Source organism: Diadema antillarum, unplaced genomic scaffold (assembly GCF_040938485.1).
Source record: "Diadema antillarum isolate AM-2024a unplaced genomic scaffold, OU_Dant_1.0 seq00001705_RagTag, whole genome shotgun sequence".
NCBI classification, from domain to species: Eukaryota; Metazoa; Echinodermata; class Echinoidea; order Diadematoida; family Diadematidae; genus Diadema; species Diadema antillarum.
Genome location: NW_027272395.1, coordinates 665 through 21,090, shown reverse-complemented (window position 1 = coordinate 21,090; position 20,426 = coordinate 665). Strand labels below are relative to the sequence as shown.

The window sequence follows — 20,426 nt, the reverse complement described above, 5'->3', positions numbered from 1 at the left end:
ACCCGTGTGAAAACGGTCTATGCCTCATCAGTCTCCCCGTGTCTCTGTTGGTTAATATCGTGTGCCAACATTACTTCCATGAAGAGGAGTTTATTCACTCTGATTTTTACAGATTTTTTCTTCCCTCCTTTGGCGGATAGGGAGGGGAAAAGCTGATGAGTCAATCAATCTTGAGTAATTTTTTCCTGTTGTATCTGTCTAATTTTTTTCCCCCCACTTGATGTTTCTTGCCGACTTCCACAGGACACACAGAAGACAGGAACACACAATTTGCTGCTATTAAGGAAGAGAACTCTATTTTACGGGATTCTGAAGTTCCCCGCAGATGTGTGATAAAATTTCTTAACATACTTTGCTTTGCCAGTTACAGCAGGTCAAATATAGATCTTAGTTCATCAGTTTACTCATTGTGCTCATACACTCCTTTACTCTTTCTTGCTGCAACTGGGAGAAAACAAAAAATTACTCAAAGCAATAAAGATTTAAAGGGAACGCAAACCCAAAGAGCAATGTGGATTGAGTGAAAGCAGTAACATTAGTAGAACACTTCAGTGAAGGTTTGAGGAAAATCGGGCAATCGATGCAAAAGTTATGAATTTTTTAAGTTTTGGTGTTGGAAATGCTGGGTAAGGAGACTACTAGAGGTTATGACGTATGAGTGGACTACAATATAAAGAAAATATAAAGGGAATTCAATAAAAATTCATTTTTCGTGAAAATTACTCATTCTATCAACTTGATACTGACATATGTTAGGGGTAGCACTTATTCCCCCTGCTTTCTGAAAGTGGTTAGTCAAGTACTCTTTCATTTTGCTAGAAAAGTGAATTTTTGTGGAATTCTGTTAATATTTTCTTTATATTGTTGTCCACTCATACGTCATAACCTCTAGTAGTCTCCTCATCCAGTGGTTCCAACACCAAAACTTAAACAAGAGACCCGCGGGTCTAGCGCTCACCTGAGTATCGCAAGTTCACCTTTCACGCAGTCACTAATCTAAATTATTCACAGCTCTACCAAAATTTGACCAGGCATTCTCAGGTAGAAGATGAAAATGTACAATAAGGGCCCAATTTTTTTAAGATTCCTTAATTTGGGGGGATTGGGGCCCCCGGGGCCCTCTGGGTGGGGCATGGTGCCCATTTTGATAAATTGAGATCCTGACCCCCTAGGGATGCTACCTGCCAAGTTTGACAAAAATCCATCATGAGGTTTTCAGGAGGAAGATGAAAATGTACAATTCAGGCCCCCATTTGGACCCTTCCAACCACCCCCCCCCCCCTACCCAAGAGGGGCACCCCTGGATCTCCTATGAACAAACTTGAAACTACAGTCATTAATGCACTCACTCATAGTATTATCTCAGCTCTATAACTTCTGATTCTAGAGAAGATTTATAAAGATTCCTTCATTTGGGGGGTTTGGGACCCCTGGGGGCCCCCTGGGTGGGGCATGGTGCCCATTTTAACAAATTGAGATCCTAACCCCCTAGGGATGCTACCTGCCAAGTTTGGTGAAAATGGGTCATGGGGTTCTCAAGAAGAAGATAAAAATGTACAATTTAGGCCCCATAAGGACCCCTCCTCACCCCCTCCCCTGGGTCCCAAGGGGGGGCACCCCTGATTCTGCCATGAACAAACTTGAAACTACAGTCATCAATGTACTAACTCATAGTATTAACTTAGCTCTATCACTTCTGGTTCTAGAGAAGAAGATTTTTGCGGATTCCTTAATTTTGGGGGGTTTGGGTCCCCTGGGGGCCCCCTGGGTGGGGCATGGTGCCCATTTTAACAAATTGAGTTCCTAACCCCCTAGGGATGCTACCTGCCAAGTTTGGTGAAAATGGGTCATGGGGTTCTCAAGAAGAAGATGAAAATGTACAATTTAGGCCCCATTAGAACCCTTCCCCACCCCCCTCCCCTGGGTCCCAAGGGGGGCACCCCTGATTCTGCCATGAACAAACTTGAAACTGTCCGATTTTCCTCAAACTTTCACTGATGTGTTCCACTAATGTTAATGCTTTTACTCAATCTACATTGTTCTTTGGGTGTGCGTTCCCTTTAAGAAGTGATCCATCTTCACAATAGATAAAGAGAAAATTCACTGATATTTTTTTTTTCAAACAATATGATCTACTTCATGCAAGATCTATAGATATTGATATTTTGTCAAAATGAAATTAATTTAGCACCTGCCATACATTCAAGACCAACATTTTTACCACTGCAGTCAGAAGGACTGGATCTATCTCTTTCACGATTGGCTGAAAGTTCTAGCTCACTAGCGCTCAAACTTTGTTCTGCTGCGACGGGAGCGGGGTGTCCGGATGAGTGGGGAGTGATGAACGGGGAGCACTGAAGGCCTCGCGCTGTCTATCATGGCCTCCGCTCGTCTATTTTGAACCCCTTTTCTCTGAGGTGCGGATTGAGCAATTAACATGCGGGTCGGCCTCTCCATTCGATGGAGGAATGAATGACTGTCCGTGTTGGAGCGTTCTTGCATGGTGAGTTGCAGGTAGCAGGATGACACTCGTAGACCTTCGATCAGACCCGCTTGTTGTAAAACCATACTGGGTTTAAAACTTTTAGAGCTACATACTGTTCTGTCATGTAAGCCCCAACTGTAATAAGCATTGGAGAACATCAATACTGTGTTTACCACATAAGAAAATGTTATTTTAAAAATATAATACACAGAGCTTTTCAGAAATATCGCTGTAATAGCCATTATGCTCCACAAACTAAATTAAGCATCACAATACGGTAATTTGTTCGAATTAATCATTCTTTTTTTGGGTGTACATGTATGTCCACACACAAAAATTAACAGTTTCTACATTGTGTTGCAAAACAGACTAAAATAATTCGATAATAAACCCTTAATTTTTGGTGTGTGTGAATGGGTCCTACAGGTTCACTACATGGACCCAGGAGGACTCTGCAGGCTGGAGGGTTAATCCTATCCCCGTCGTGACACTAATGCTATGATCACCGACTTGTCAGAGGGGGCTGTTGATGGGCAATCAGCCGAAGGAGGAAGGGGGGGGGGAACAAACGGAGGAGGGTAATAGGTAGAAATGGAGGGTAAATCTGAAACATTAATATCTCGGGGAGGAAACTATTGCCATGGCGAATAATATCCCAATTCAGTTGCCAGAGTGGACAATACAGACCAAAAGAGCATTCAAACAATCACAATGCGCCCTCTATAGGCTGTGTTGAAAGATGATTTTTAAAGCTGGGAGAAGGGGACAGAGGTTGGTGAGGACAGATGCAATGGTTGACAGGCAGGTCAGCTCTGGGACATGCAAGAGGTGACATGGAGGGCATCTCCATGCACTAGAGATAAAGACACAACATTCAACAAGAACAGACAAATGAATGAGTCAATCGGTACAAAGGAAAATGCAATAGGAAATGATCGGTCCATATAAAGAAAAGTTATGGTGGTGGTGATTGAAGATTTCTCCTGAAAATCTGTCTAGTTTCTCTTTCTTCAGCTCCCTATTTCCATGTTCATTATGATCATGGGACTCCATTACTTAGAGTACAATGAGTATATACGACAAAATCAAGTGGATACTTCCCATATCTAGAAAAAAAGGAGAAAAATATTCACGCAATAGTGCCTAAGAGGAAGATATAAAGATAAAACTGATCATGATTAATATTATTTGCACAGTAAGGGACTTATTAAAATAAACTTTGCTTGCTGCAAGAAGCCAATATACATTGATCCTTCTTTGTCATGAAAATAACAAGTGAAATCCATCATCAACAAGGATTATGGAGGTTGGAATGAAACGGGGGAAATTAATTGAAAATAAGGAAGACTGAAGAAGTAGAAATGTGAGAGAAGAAAAAAATGGGGGAATGGAATCGTAGGTGATGATTGAATATTGTATTGAGGGGGGACAAGGGGCAGTACTATTGGGGGTGGGGAGGGGAGCAGTGTGGAGAGGGGCTCAAGTTAAGAGGATGTTGAGTTGGGGATTTGAATGCATTGCCAAGCAATAGCTGTTGAAAAGCATACCATCAAACAGTACAACATCCACTCGGGGGGACAGCACTTCAACAAAAAAGTTGCTTAATTCAAGGGGGAAATTGATAAAATATGAGTAATCAGCCCGGAGGTAAAAAAAAATAAGGACAAGTAAAATGAGTGACAATAGAAAGCTGCCTAAAAATGGGGATTTCTCCATCTTATTATCCACAGGAAATGCAGGGGGAGGGGAGGGGGGAGTTCAAACTATGGAAGGAGGTAAGGGATTGCAGGACACGAGGGCTTATGGGGCACTCTCCTTACGAACATCACAGGAAGAAATGCAATTAAGTTTGTAGGTATGGGTTGACAGATGGTATTACTTCACTTTAAAGGACACAATGGCATAATAAAGCTTTCTTCTTTTTCTTTTTTTAAAGTCAGTATGACAGCAAGATATAGCAGAGAGAGGAAAAACCATAATACACACAATTTGGAGTTTGGCTTGCACTTTGCAGCCCAATTATAATAATCATCACGGGATATTTCTTAATGGGTATTTTTGTTTCAGATGTTATGCAGTGATATTTTCTTTATACATGTAGGTACTACCCTTCACCCACCAAAACAAACAAACAAACAAACAAACGAATAAATCTTGTGAAGTGCGGGCGCATACAGGAGTACAACACATACATCCTTAGCGTTGCCTTGGTGGGCAATTGTAACTGGGCAAAAAAGAAAGGGGGTAAGCTAGGCAAGAATGAACATCGAAAACATGTCCTCTCAGTAGTGTCATACAAGAGAGAAAGAAAAAAAGAAGAAGAAAGGACAAAAAGAGAATATGGGCGGGAATGTCGCTGTTGGAAACCGAGAGCATTTTGTGATGCGATGTGATGTGCGATATTTTGAGGATGCGGATATACTCATCGCGCATGTTAGCAATTAGCTGTGATTAAATCCATCCCTTTGGCACGACTTTGATCTCGGACCGATGCCAACGTCATCTGCGGAAGAAATTGCTTCCGATGTCGTGAGGTATACATGCAAGCAGTGACTAGTTTTCAAGAAGCATTCACACTGTTAAAGGTACAAATTATGGATAGCAGGAAAAGAAAAATATAAATATGTGAAGTAAGGGGGGCTTCGGAAAGGGTTGCAGTAGGGTGGGAATTGGGGTAAGGTCCAGTAGAGCTGTGTTTGAATAGATGGGCAGTGAGGAAAAAATTAATAACGTAGGACCAACAGTCAACAAAAAAGCTTGAGACATATTCAATATCTGACTTAGTTCCACGATGACGTGGTGGATGGCACTGATAAATCAGCAAATCAAAAGTAAACGAGATCATCAGTGGTAAGAAGTCTCTTGACAGAAAACTAAAGACAAAGACATCATGGCTTATGAGACCAAGTATTTTCTCTGTGGCTGACGGCAAATACATGATGCGTAAATCTAAGGATTGACTGCCTTATACTCAAGCTCAATAACTTTTTTTAACAACAACAACAAAAAACAGTCCAAGTAACTTAAGAAATGTTTTCAAAAAGCAGTTTGACAGAGAGATATAAATGATCTATACAGACTTTATTCACAAAATTTGTCCCAACCTTCATACCCCTTTAAAAAAGACATAGCAAAAAATGTTCCAGCAATGTGCGAAGTATTACAGACATCCCACTACAGAAAATGGGGTCGCAGTATGTCATACGGTAACTTGTTACTCTGTCATGTACGAATAAATGTGCCGCACTATACCCGGAAAATGGCTATAATGAAAATGGAAAAGCGCAAGGTCACCCCTGAAAGCCTCACAAAATACCGCTATCAAATGTTCCCATTTGAAAAATGGTGAGGGACGTTACAATGCAACTGGCAAAATTACAGCTCAAATTGCTTTTTGGTTAAAGCGTTGAACTGAGGAAAAGAGGCACATATACTGTACCAAGGAGTGATGTGGTGTGTCGCAGAATTGCGTTCAAAACATTATGATGTTCTTCAAAAAGGATCTGAGCATAATGACCACAAAAAAAAAAATTAACCTACCTTTAAAAAGTAAACAAACAACAAAGTGTTGTCTTTTGATTCTCATCCTCCTCGCACTTTATCCTTCCGAGAGGCCAACCTCTTGTTGCCCTGATTTACATTTTACGTCTAACTTAACATTCTTAAAATCAAACGTACCAAGTCACACGTAAGTAAAAAATGGCAGAATCTGATTGGCTAAAAGTATAGTTGCATTACTTGTGCTTATTCTACAACTCTTCACATGAACCAAGGCCTACCTTACTTCAACAAGCAATCACACAGATGTTGTTGCAGATTGCTAATGATGAATAATTCTATAAAGAGGAAAAGCAATCACTCTTGAAAATATGTTTTTTTTCTCTGAATGTGAAACAATTTTGTTCTCCTGCCAAGGATGACTAAGAGACAGAACCAAAGGGAAGATGAGGAGAGAGAGAGAGAGATATGAGAAAGAGGAAGGACCTATCAGTGAGATGCACAAATGAAGACGAAATAAGGTACTTATAGAAATCATGCGACCTTCTCGATCATCAAACAGATACGGGGTATCCATCCTCGCCTTTTCACCGATAGCGATCTTAAGAACGAAGCACCGGGGGCCAAAATGGAGTTTGAATAATTTCCTCCTCCCTTTCCCCATCACTCCTGGGTGGAAGCCGGGGTGTTAACAGTCACACCAAAGTCGTAACTCTTTCGCTAACACAGTCACCCCTCATTAAAAGTGCGATCTTTCACTTCTCAGCAACTTATACACATCATCCATTAGTCCCTGCTAATCGATCTATATATGTCTGCTAGATTTAAAATCATCATACCTTTGATTGACATCGTTATTGGCTGAGCTTCAAAATTTGTCCGCAAAGGCGAAAGGATTTCAAATGATAATAATAATAATAATAAGTACAGCATTTGTAATGCGCCTTCGATCTAGTATCCTATTCTGAGGCGCAGAGGGACGTAATTATGAAAAGAATAGCATACATCATAGTCATAATTGTACATAAGAAGGTTGAAAAAGAAGAAAGAGATAAGTAGAGATATACACACCAATGAACAATTCGTTGAAAATTCAATCGAAACAAGATGCGAACATATGTGATGATGAGACGATGAGCACAACAGATCCACATAAATAACTCCAAAGGGTGCAGAGCGCATTTTTTAGGCATTTTCCATCGTCTAAAAACACTTTATTGAATTTTGATTGCCTCTGTAACTTCCACACAGTAGTCCCTCAAAATTCCCACCGCAGTCGGACAGCTAGCGACAGATACCTGTACGCAAGAGAAAAATTTCGGGCGAGGAAAAGCAAAGCCTTTCCTTTTTTTCTCTCAGGCAATTATAATTGCGATTGTCAGTGCAGTTTCATTAGCACTTCCAATTGCACAATTAGCCACTTACGCCGGCAAAAAAATGGCCGACGCTGGACAGAATCTCTCGCCGCCGCATTATTGATGCTATACAGCCAGGAGAGAGCGGTAGTGACTTATCAATTACACAGCGAGGCAAACAGCCCAGTATAACTTGCATACATTGATGTCAGATGGGAGATAGGATATTTGGCAAGTAGAGAAAGTAGTTGTGGTGTTTTACATAGTAGCATCAGTTTCCATTTATTCTGCTTTTTGCAGCACGGTCGCATGTTGGTTTGCAGCACAGTTAATTATGTAGAGGCTGTTCTGTTCTCTTCATTCTCATGAATCATTACGTGCAGGGACCTTCCCATTCCACAGTAATGTGTTGCAGTGAAGGACACTTTAGAAACATTACTCAGGTAGGAAACAAAAAAAAAAGAAGAAGAGATCATGGCTATTATCTTGTTCAACGGTCTATCCTCAGTGAAGTTTAGATTGGCAACAGTGCTAGACAAATTATTTGACGGCCTTTGTGAATATCTCTCAATGAGGCAATGTTCTACACAGAGTAAGGCTCACTGTGATCGTAAAGGAAACAGGCCATAAAATGATGAGGAGCTGATTGGTATTGAAGGATGAAGAAGATGATGATGATAAATATCACTTAAGGTGATTAATACCCCCGCCCCGTGACGACAGTCTTACCCAAGGAATGATCTTTCCTTGATCTTCTGCCATTTATATGCAATTACCATGGCAACGCAGCTTCCGACACGTCTGAAAAATATGTCTTCCACATCTTCCCACCAAGACTATTGTGTGTGCCACATTTCATAAGCTTTTGTCAAAAACTGAGGAAGTAGTTCAATCCACAAGATCTTTCCTTGATCTTCCACCATTAATATGCCGTTACCATGGCAACGCAGCTTCCGACACGTCCAAAAAACATGTCTTGCACATCTTCCCACCAAGACCAATGTGTGTGCCACATTTCATGGGCTTCAGTCGAATACAGAGGAAGTAGTTCAATCCGCAAGATCTTTCCTTGATCTTCTGCCATTTATACGCCGTTACCATGGCAACGCAGCTTCCGACACGTCCGAAAAATATGTCTTCCACATCTTCCCACCAAGATCAAGGTGTGTGCCACATTTCATAAGCTTTGGTCAAAAAACTGAGGAAGTAGTTAAATCCGCAAGATCTTTCCTTGATCTTCTGCCATTAATATGCCGTTACCATGGCAACGTACTTTCGGGTACTGTCAAAAAATGCGTCTTGCACATCTACAACCAAAGGCACACATCTGTACCAAGTTTCATGGAAATTGGGCAAAAACTGAGAAAGTAGTTTGCAACACAAAATTTTCCATCATTTTGGCTCATAATATGTGAGCTGTTACCATGGCAACATACTTTTTGTCACTGTCAAGAAATGTGTCATGCTGACCTATATCCTAAGACAAACATTCAATATGAATTCCATGAGAATTGGAAGAACACTGATGAAGCAGTTTTGCCATGAAGCATTTTGCCCTATATTTTACCAATAACATGCCGTTACCATGGCAACGCACTTTTTGCCACTGCGGAAATATGTGTCTTGCACATTAACATATTCAGACGAACATCTGTACCTAATTTCATAACAAGAGACCCGCGGGTCTAGCGCTCACCTGAGTATCGCAAGTTCACCTTTCACGCAGTCACTAATCTAAATTAAAATTTGACCAGGCATTCTCAAGTAGAAGATGAAAATGTACAATAAGGGCCCAATTTTTTAAAGATTCCTTAATTTGGGGGGATTGGGGCCCCCTGGGGCCCTCTGGGTGGGGCATGGTGCCCATTTTGATAAATTGAGATCCTGACCCCCTAGGGATGCTACCTGCCAAGTTTGACAAAAATCCATCATGAGGTTTTCAGGAAGAAGATGAAAATGTACAATTCAGGCCCCCATTTGGACCCTTCCAACCACCCCCCCCCCCCCCACCCAAGAGGGGCACCCCTGGATCTCCTATGAACAAACTTCAAACTACAGTCATTAATGTACTCACTCATAATATTATCTCAGCTCTATAACTTCTGATTCTAGAGAAGATTTATAAAGATTCCTTCATTTGGGGGGTTTGGGACCCCTGGGGGCCCCCTGGGTTGGGCATGGTGCCCATTTTAACAAATTGAGATCCTAACCCCCTAGGGATGCTACCTGCCAAGTTTGGTGAAAATGGGTCATGGGGTTCTCAAGAATAAGATAAAAATGTACAATTTAGGCCCCATTAGGACCCCTCCTCACCCCCTCCCCTGGGTCCCAAGGGGGGCACCCCTGATTCTGCCATGAACAAACTTGAAACTACAGTCATCAATGTACTAACTCATAGTATTAACTTAGCTCTATCACTTCTGGTTCTAGAGAAGAAGATTTTTGCGGATTCCTTAATTTTGGGGGGTTTGGGCCCCCTGGGGGCCCCCTAGGTGGGGCATGGTGCCCATTTTAACAAATTGAGTTCCTAACCCCCTAGGGATGCTACCTGCCAAGTTTGGTGAAAATGGGTCATGGGGTTCTCAAGAAGAAGATGAAAATGTACAATTTAGGCCCCATTAGAACCCTTCCCCACCCCCCTCCCCTGGGTCCCAAGGGGGGCACCCCTGATTCTGCCATGAACAAACTTGAAACTACAGTCATCAATGTACTAACTCATAGTATTAACTTAGCTCTATCACTTCTGGTTCTAGAGAAGAAGATTTTTACAGATTCCTTAATTTTGGGGGGTTTGGGCCCCCCTGGGGGCCCCATGGGTGGGGCATGGTGCCCATTTTAACAAATTGAGTTCCTAACCCCCTAGGGATGCTACCTGCCAAGTTTGATGAAAATCGGTCTTGGGGTTTTCAAGAAGAAGATGAAAATGTAAAAAGTTTACGCACGACGCACGACGGACGACGGACGACGGACGACGGACGACGGACGACGCACGACGCACGACGCACGACGGACGCCGGACGAAGGGCGATCGCAATAGCTCACTTGAGCCTTTGGCTCAGGTGAGCTAAAAATTGATCAAAAACTGTGGGAGGAGTTCGCGACGCAAGATTTGTACCCATTTTTGCCCATAATATGCCGTTACCATGGCAACGTACTTTTGGGTACTGTCAAAAAATACGTCTTGCACATCTACAACCCAAGGCACACATCTGTGCCAAGTTTTATGGGAATCGGTTGAAAACTGAGGAAGTAGTTCGCGACGCAAGACTTGCAACGGACCGACCGCCCGACCGCCCGACCGCCCGACCGCCCGACCGCCCGACCGTCCGCTGATTCCTATATACCCCCTTCAAACTTCGTTTGGCGGGGGTATAATGATCCCAAGGAGGAGCATACTGCTGCTGAATTAATGATAGTAATGTTGTTAACCTGCGGCTTCTGAGAAAGGATAAATTCTCCATAGACCAAATACGTGGCACGCCTTTCCCGGTAAGCAATGAGGTTACAGATGAACATAGTGCCGATGATGGTGATGACCACAATAACAGAGGAGAAAAAAAGGGAAAATTTATTACCATCTATATTCCGAAGTGGGTGATAAGATGACAATAGTCAATAGCAATAACGACACTGACACTTGTGAAATAAGCTTAGTTTGTAAAAATAAAGCAAGGATGAAATGACAGAAAAGCCAATTTGTGTAATGAATAAAATGATGATGATGATGACAATCAGGCATCCCATACATAACATTGATGGAGATGATCACAGCGACCAATGAAATGGCTATGATTAGACGACACCCATAATGAAGATGATGATGGTAATGGTGATGAAAGTACAAAAGAAAGAAATAGAATTTCTTTTGTCAGAAAAATGACCGCCCAAAGTGGCCTTTTTACTTGACGCTAGAATATTTGCAAGATGGCATCCCAAAATCTTTCTCTAATTACCATCACAAACATGCAAACATTAATCTACTCCTATTTTATAATAGTCGTAACCCTTTCATAGCAAAAAAAAAAGAAAGAAAGAAAAGAAATCAATCTGCATTTTGTGCCTGAGAGATACAATCCGTCCAAAAATGGAAGTGTACATGTGCAAAAACTGAAATGCTGTTGGGAAATCATTTTGAGGGTCAGATAAACATATCTATCCAAGAACAGAAATCAAAGCTGTGATTTGAAATCCGTGCCGTAAAATAAGTCTTTCGGATCAGTTTTGGAAAAGAGATGATATTTTAGGAAATCGAAAGAATATCCAAGAAGCAACAGACTCTTCCTTTTGTACGAGTGTGAAGAAAAGCAAGCGATGAGATACAATTCCCATCATCCTGCGATCATCTCGCAGGGATGTTTTGTAGCGGAAAGAGAGATCACTAAAAAAAAACAAGAACATAGCAGTGATAAAAACGGAAAACGGGGAAAGACCTCCAAGAAGTACCACACAAGACATGGAAGAAAAGACGTACTATTACGAATTGCCAAAACGGAGAAAAGACCGAAAAGGAGAGGACAGATGAATATATATGTAAAAACTCACCCTACAGAACACTTGTTTAGTTGTGAAGCTAGGAGTAAAAGTTATGCGGATTGTCTAGATTCATTCAAAGAAATCCCAAGGAATGACGTCCATCTAGATCATGTATGTCCTCAATCCGTGATGGTGGACAGCTGACATATATCCATCGAGATTTTTTTTGAAAAAACTTTTTCGCTATGCTTGTCTCCGCTTCAAAGGCTTGCAACCAAAGGGGCCCACCGTACCCGGGCAAACAGTAATGAAGTTGGCGTTAAAAAAAAACCTCACGACTGAAGACGTGAAAACAATGCTACGGAGTGACGTCGGGGCAAGCGGTCGTCGCATGACAGCGAGGGGTAGCGAGAAAGGAGGAGGAAGAACGGTTTAATGGTTCCGTGCTACACAGCACCGTGACACAATTCGGCATACGAGGTTTGTCACTTCCTTAATCGGACTTCCTCTCTCTCGCCATTCCTCTCCCTATACTCCCCCACCCCCTCTCCTCCCTCCTTCTCCCCCCCCCCACCCTCCTTCCCCTCCCCATTTCCAGTACTTTTGAGTGCCAACAGATAGTTAAGGAAAAATAATTAGCTAAGGATCTGGTGGTGTCCGCAGGAAGAACAAACTTTAGAAGTCCCTGGAGAGCTCCTTTGATTCCCAAAGAGTTGTCAGGCTGTGCTTCATTGGCCAGGCTGATACAAATTTGTTGCGACCATGTCAGTTTATCTTTGTGCTTGGTCAAAAGCTATAAACAGTGACTGTTCTAACAGAACAAGCCAATACATTATCAAATTTTATGCAATGCATTTGTGTAAGAGCCAACAGATGTTCGTGTCAGAAGGTTGGATTTTATAATCATTCACTATGATCACTTTCATTCCTCCTCTTCTAATCCTTCTTTCATATTCCTCGACACTGTTGTCTCTTCATCCTTGATCCTTCTGTCAATCCTGTCCATCCATCTGGATGTCATTTCCATCTTCCTCCCCTCTTCCTCCTCCTCCATCTCATCGTCATCATCTTTTTCTCCTTAATTGCAATCATTTTCTCCTTTTTTGTCACTACAGATCCACTAGATGTGCCACAACAAGTGTCTTCATGCAGTGCAATTCTACAGGATAGCAGTCCACTGCTGCATTAATAGATGATAAGGTTGCCTGTTAAATGTTAAAGTACTTGGCATTTGCATTTTGTTCATCCAGGACCTCCCTCTCCCCCACACCCCCCCCAAAAAAAAAAGAAGAAGAAAGAAAGAATGAGGGAGACCGATGTGTTTGTGTCAAGAATGTCTTGAATAAATGAGCAGACACACCGTGATACATGGCGCCAACATCTTAAACGAGTGTTCATTTCTTTACATGCGCATACGCAATGTCCCTTGTGTGTGTTGCACCCTCTACGACACGAGACGGGCCAGGGCGCCACAGAGAGAGGCGCATACACACACACACACACACACAAAGAATATCAGGTGTGACCATGAAAGCATCCGTATATGATGTGTGTGTGTGTGTTTTTTTTTTTTTTTCTTTGATTGCCATATCAATCTTGAAATGTTGCTTGAAAGCAGTGCAAATCTTCCAAGTGAGGCTCAACAGGTTTCGCCCTTCTGTAGAGGGAGCTACAAGCATATTATTAGACAGATGATCCCTGAAGTACGGACAGGGAGAAAATACAGTATGGTTTCTGGAGGAGGTGCTTCAGACTAACAAAATAGCTTATAAAAAAACAATTAAAATCTGTTCAATACAGAGAAATGAAAATTTAGAGGAAAAAGATTTGATCAGTAAAAGGAATGGGTAGCATTCTAGTGCAACTAAGGACTTTTTAGATTGCTGTTACTTGTGAGGAATTCAAATTGGCAACACGGCATCTTTATGACTAACTAAAGATAGCTTGCATTGTGTCATGAGATTCCTTCTCCATTTCAAAATGATATGTTTTGTTTCCTCAAATACAGGTCTCTGTAAAAGAGTAGACTGCAGTTTGTTGTGGGATGACAGTCAACCATGCACATTGCATCCCTCATCCAGCTATGGTGGAAGATGTTTTAAAAATTCTCAGCAAAAACAATAGACAGAAGTTTGCCATGTCCAGACTTATACCTATATAACACAGCTGATTAATAATGGTCCCAACAGTAAGGTACAAAAAGAGAGAAAAAACAAAAACAACAACATCTGCAAGCTAGCAGACTCATGTCTACTGTTTGCCTACAGCAAACATGTGTCTATGATGCCACTTAATTGCATTCGCACACACCTTTTGAATGCCAAAAGACAACGGCGGATGGGTGGCAAAGACATTCGAGTCTACTCTATAATGTCAACAGGCCATCACAAGAACATTGAATGATTCCCAAGGCTCACCTGGAATTTTACTCCTCTCTTGCTGTTGCTGTTGCTGTTGTTGTTGTTGTTGTTCTTGTTGTTGTTGTTGCTGCTGTTGTTGTTGTTGTTGTTGCTGTTGTTGTTGTTGTTTTGATATAATTCTCTTCATATTTATTTTTTCTTTGCCACAATATAGTTTTGTCACATCTTATTTTTGTTCTTAGCTAGGATGTTCAATAAATTGTGCATACTTTTTCACAAAACTGTGATATCAATCATATATGAAGTTTGACTGATGATGTAATAATGTCACTGTTTCAGAAGTGTCCCGTTTACACATCTATCAAAAGTTTGTTCTGAACTAAAAAAGTTAATGTCATTTGCATATATTTCCAAAAAAAAAAAATTGCAAAAATTTAGCAATGATTCTATTTAGCGGGAGTTATGCAATAGTTGTGCTATCATTTACTCCTGAAATATTCCACACAATAATTGTACAAACCAACATATATAAGAGTTCGGAAGTGGTGGTACAATTATGAGATTAATATCACTATTTTGTGAAAATGTGAGATATTAAGAATTCTATGACTTTGGGTTTGTTTGTTTGTTTTTTCTTTCCCAAGTTTTATCAAAATTTTACTTTTCTGTCAAATTTCATCTTTGTGCGGGGGGGGGGGGGGGGGGGCGATGGAAGCTCAACTCAAACACTGAAGACTTGTAATTTCATGCTTGTATCAACAGGACAGTAGGCATGCCTTCTTTGAAATATAAACATCATCTGCAACACAAAACAATGATGCAGGTCATAATCAAAGTACCTGTACATTCGGCATGAATTACATTTCTGCTGTAAAACTTCTTCACTGTAGACATGGTTCTGAATTCATCACACATAGGAGAGTCTGAATCCTGTTTCCATGGTAACTGACTCTGATACGCTCTTTAACTCCACAACATCCTTCTTTTCCATGTTGTGATAAGGTTGATGGAAATGCCATTGTACTGACACTGGCATGGCCCCCCTAGAAGGACAGTGCCAATTCCAGAGAGGCTTATTACTTGGTAAATATTATTCCTAATCTTTGTTATTACCATCTATATGGCTTTATTACCATCCATACAGCCTATAATGCATGCTTTTACAAAGAGAGCCTCACAAAACAAACGGCAAATTACACAATCCAGGGGGATGATAGTCCCAGGCAATGATATCTGTGTGGCAATTAGAGAAAATATTTTTTTCTCTTTTTTTTTGGGGGGGGGGGGGGATGGGGGGATTGAAGACTTGGAGAAGTTTGGAACCTGTTGTTGTACATCAAAGGAAGGAGAAGATCCAATATGTCATCTTAACGTTTCACTGTTGTCGTGGAAATAATTATTAAAAAGAGAAGCACAGCTACGTTGGTATACAAATGATGCACAGGATAGAGTGCGTTAGTGGAGGCGTATAGTGCACTCGAGGGTATTTACAATTGTGAAACATGCACGAGGCGAAGCTGAGTGCATGTTGCACTACATTGTAAATACCTGAGAGTGAGCTATACGCCTCCACTAACGCCATGAAATAATCCTGTGCATCATTTGTTTTATAAAATGGGTCGAAAATTCGAAAACTAACAGCATTTTCAGCGTTTTTCACGTACCTTTGTGGGTCAAGACGTCCGAAGATGTTCGTCCCAAACATTTACGCACGTCGCACTCGGAAATCCCGCACATATAAGTATGATGGGGGGTTGGGTTTGCGGACACTCCTGCATGAAAACTTACTTATTTTACATAGAATATGCACCCTTTACCTTAAAGACTTGATATAGACTCCTCATGTAGGCCCACTAGACAACATACTCTGAAAACGGCGTGAGAATTAACCTGCTAAATCGTTGGATTTGCCCTTCAAAGTGACTCCATGTACGCGTCCGGTCCCACAACGCTTGGTCTACTGTACACTGTACGTATGATACGTACGCCACACATGTTATGCACAAGGGAAGAAAGGCCGGCCGGCCGGCAGCCCGAACTAGAAGTTGTTTACAGGATTGACAGCGCGTATGCATGCAATTCAAAGGAGCCGCCGCGCGCACAGACGATCGGCAATAGGATTTAACACGCAAGTGCAATGGGACTGAGTAACCAAAGCACATGTGACTCATTTCAGCGCTTCCTATTGGCTACATTCTTGAACCCATTTTATAATGTCAGTTATCAAGTGGTACTGCACTGCATGAAATAGAGAAAACATGTCTCTCTGAGTGTTCATCTCCTGAAGATAAGGGCATCCTCCTGGTTCATCTCATTTTTCTCAAGGTATTCAAAATGTTATTGAGTGTCATCCCAATCATTATGGGCATTGCCTTTGCAGCTTCATGCATATGCATGCAATTATTCAGTGTTTGTTCTAGTAATGCGATGAGTTTTAAGGACACGCAAAAGGTCAGCCAATGCACGACCACCTCAAAGCTGTTTTTGCTCTCCGTGTACAGCAACATGTTCAAATCTGGTTGAGCCAGGCCTGCAGTTCCCCATCCACGCAACATGGTTCGCCAAAATGGGAGAGACATCGCGGGGATTTAGTAAATAGATGCAGAAGATGAAGTGGCTGGGACTAAAACTGATGGATGCCTCAGAGGCATAATTGACAACTGAAGTGCTCGGTGAGAGAAATTGGGAGAGGGAGAAAAAAAAAAGAAGAGACAGACTGAGAAAAAGAGATAGAGGAAGGAAATAGAGGCAGAAAGAGAGAAAAAGATGAAGAAGATATAAAAGAGATAGATACATGGAGAATAGCATGTAGATAGAGTGAAGGAGAAATTGAGGAAGGAGAATATAGATGATAGAGGAGAGAAAGAGATGGAAAAGAAGGACATAGAAGAGATAGTGAGAGATGGAGAATAGATAGATGGAGTGAAGGAGAGACTGAAGAAAGATATAGAGATAATAGAGAGAGAGATGAAGAATAGATAGATGGAGTGAATGAGAGATTGAGGAAAGATAGAGATAATAGAGAGATAGATGAAGAATAGATAGATGGAGTGAAGGAGAGATTGAGGAAAGATATAGAGATAATAGAGAGAGAGATGAAGAATAGATAGATGGAGTGAAGGAGAGATTGAGGAAAGATATAGAGATAATAGAGAGATGAAGAATAGATAGATGGAGTGAAGGAGATATTGAGGAAAGATATAGAGATAATAGAGAGATGAAGAATAGATAGATGGAGTGAAGGAGAGATGATGGAGATATAGATGATAGAGGAGAGAGACAAGGAGAATAGATAGATGGATTAAAAAAGAGATTGCAAAGGAAATATAGATGATAGAGGACGGAAAGATGGAAAAGAAGGACATAGAAGAGATAGTGAGAGATGAAGAATAGACAGATGAAGTGAAGGAGAGATTGAGGAAGGTGATAGAGATGATAGAGGAGAGAGAGAGAGAGAGAGATGGAAAAGAAAGATATGGAAGATAGATGGGTTAAAAGAGAGATTGAGGAAAGAAATATAAATGACGGAGAAGAGAGATTGAGAAAAATCTATCCGTGTGTCCGTATGTCTGTCAGTCCCTCTGCCCATGCATAGCTTTGTTTATCCGTCTGGATAGATTGAATGCAGCAATAGGAGTAGGACACATCAGCAACATTTACGGGAAAAACGGACAATCTGTTGAAAATTTATGAATCTTTAAAATTTCAGTGCTGCAGAATTTGACAAAATTCCATTTTTTATGAAAAGTACACACATTCTCTGAACTTGTTACCGACATATTTAGGATAATATAATTCCTCAGCTTTCTGACAGAGGTAACTTGAGTGCTCTTTTATTATGGTAGAAAAGTGAAATAATGTTGAATTCTATCTCTATTTCTTCATATCATTGTCTATAATGTAATGTCACAAATTGATGTAGTCATCACATCCAGCGAATGGCAGCACCGAAACTTTAAAAATTCATGAAGTTTGAATGGACTGTCCAATTTTCCTCAAACTTAGCTGATGTGCTCTACTAATTTTGCTGCATTCTCCCAATTCACATATGTATTTGGGTTTTATTCTCCTTGAAAAGCCAGGGAAACCACACAAACAAGAGCTGCTTGTGACTCAGCGACGAATCCTGTTTTCATAACATGCTTTCCTTTCTTGTAATGCACCTCCTTATCCACTCCTCCCTAATAAAAACGTCATCTTCATTTGAATGTTGACATGTTTCATACATCTCTTTGGCAAAAAAGAGGTCAAACCACACTGATCAGCTTGCACAAGAAAATCAGGTGAAAAAAAAGAAGATTTGTGGTTGGATAGAGGGAGGAGGTGATATTAACATTTTGTTTGTATACTACAGCCACCGGTAACAACATCCTTACCCTAATCCTCTCCTTTTCACCCTAAAGCTCACCCTACCCTTCAACCGATATCTCTTTTCCTCCCACACGCACCAATTTCTTCTACACTGAAAAACAAAACCTTTGCCAAAGAACAGTATCATGTTTCATCTTGTGCCTGTGCGGAGAAAGATTCAGCAAGCCACACCCATTTTTACCGTTTTACCTTTCACCACAAAGGTATACCGTATTTTTTTCTCCCATCAGATTCCCTGATCTCTTCCTGCTACAACCATTCCTGGAATGGTACACCCATATCAGGGCAACAAATTATCTGCATACTAAACCAAACATAAATTCTACCCACACACATAACCCTAACCCTAATCCCAATCCTCACATTAAACTAAACCTCAAACCCTATCACAACCCTAACCCTAAGTCCTGAGAGAAAATAAGATCAGAGCAATTTGTCACAAGGGCAAATACCGTGTCACTGACATTCCTACCACTAAACACTCCATCCATCACCATGGCAACAGATACTGCATGGCAATGATGAAAAAACAACAACAACAACAAAACAAAACTTCCTCCATGTTTACAATGCATTTCCTTTACCTGGCCCTGCCAAACAGGCATGACGGTATTCTCTGCTATTGTGGTGCGCTGTTGTTGCTGTTGTTGTTGCTGCTGCTGGTTGTGATTATGATGATGATGGTGATGGTGGTGGTGGTGGTCGTTGGTCCTCGGCTGTTCCTTGCCCGGCCGGCGCGTCTGGATGCTGAATTTGACGTACGGGTGCGGGTTGAAGATGATCCCCTTCTTAAGGCCCTCAGCCTTCAAGCCTGTATGCACGCAAACACGGAAAAAACGTGGGACAGAATCTTTGATGAGATCACGATAAAAGAGACAAAGATGAGATGGAAACATCTTAGATATGACGCCAAAAACAAGAACCTACACATATACACGAGTTCCTGTGAAGAAGAACCGTGTGATAGAGAAGGGGTGATAATCAATATAAACAATCATAGGGACAGAGAGAAAAGAGACAAAAAAAGGAGGAAAGTGAGAGAGTATATCGCTCTTCTTTCTGCTTGCAAACTATTGCACGGATAAGAACATTTCTGACTCTAAGGAACAACGTACATGTTGACACTGAGCTGGAATATGAACTATCAGCCTCATCATTAAACATATTGTTAACCCATTCCTTACTACACCTTGAAAAACCTTCATCCTAGACTCTGCAAATGGCCCAGCACACATTTCAAAAGGCAATGTTTACCCCTTTCTGTGCCACAGACTTTGGACAATGTGTACAACACTGTGATGTTTTCTGTGCCACAGACTCTGGACAATGTGTACAGCACTGTGATGTTTTCTGAGCCTGTCTGCATTCGGAGCACACAAAGGGATGAAAAGTAGATTATGCAATATCTGCAGCTGACACACTAACTCTATCAAATCAATCCACAAAATTGCTAGGTAGGTAGATGAACATCAAAATAAGTCAGCCAATACAATCAGTAGACAATGATGTATCCAGCGCATCTTCAATCTTTTACCTTCTTTGTATCTTCAAGGCCACTATGGCACAAAGATATTATATGTTGAGATGACAAGCATGCACTCATAAATGACAATAAACATCTAATTTTTCCAGTTTCCACACTATCGCACAAATATTCACCCATACTTCTTCGGGGAAATACAAACCTTGTTTGACATCATGATATAAAGGTCCAAAGTGAGGGTGAAAAGTGCAAGCCGGTCATAGACATTTGCAGCACTCGCAACGGATTTGACCAGAAAAAAAAAAAATGAGCACGGTGAAACACTAACGAGCACTGCACAACATCCCGCTAGTTTACATCTGACGTAAATACAGACGAATGTGCTTGCCCTTTGTTTTTGC

The 20,426-nt window shown here is 41.2% G+C and overlaps 1 protein-coding gene across 1 annotated transcript in view; it reads right to left on the bottom strand.

Annotated features, from left to right (window-relative positions):
* LOC139711805 (E3 ubiquitin-protein ligase HECW2-like) overlaps window positions 1-19,902 on the bottom strand; it is a gene marked incomplete at its 5' end in the record, with an annotated part of 60,658 nt that extends 40,756 nt beyond the window's left edge. Inside the window, 2 exons of the mRNA XM_071623657.1 lie at window positions 19,127-19,392; window positions 19,797-19,902. Coding sequence (XP_071479758.1) covers window positions 19,127-19,392; window positions 19,797-19,902 — 372 coding nt within the window. The remainder of the gene's footprint in view (window positions 1-19,126; window positions 19,393-19,796) is intronic.
* Window positions 19,903-20,426: the final 524 nt, after the last annotated feature.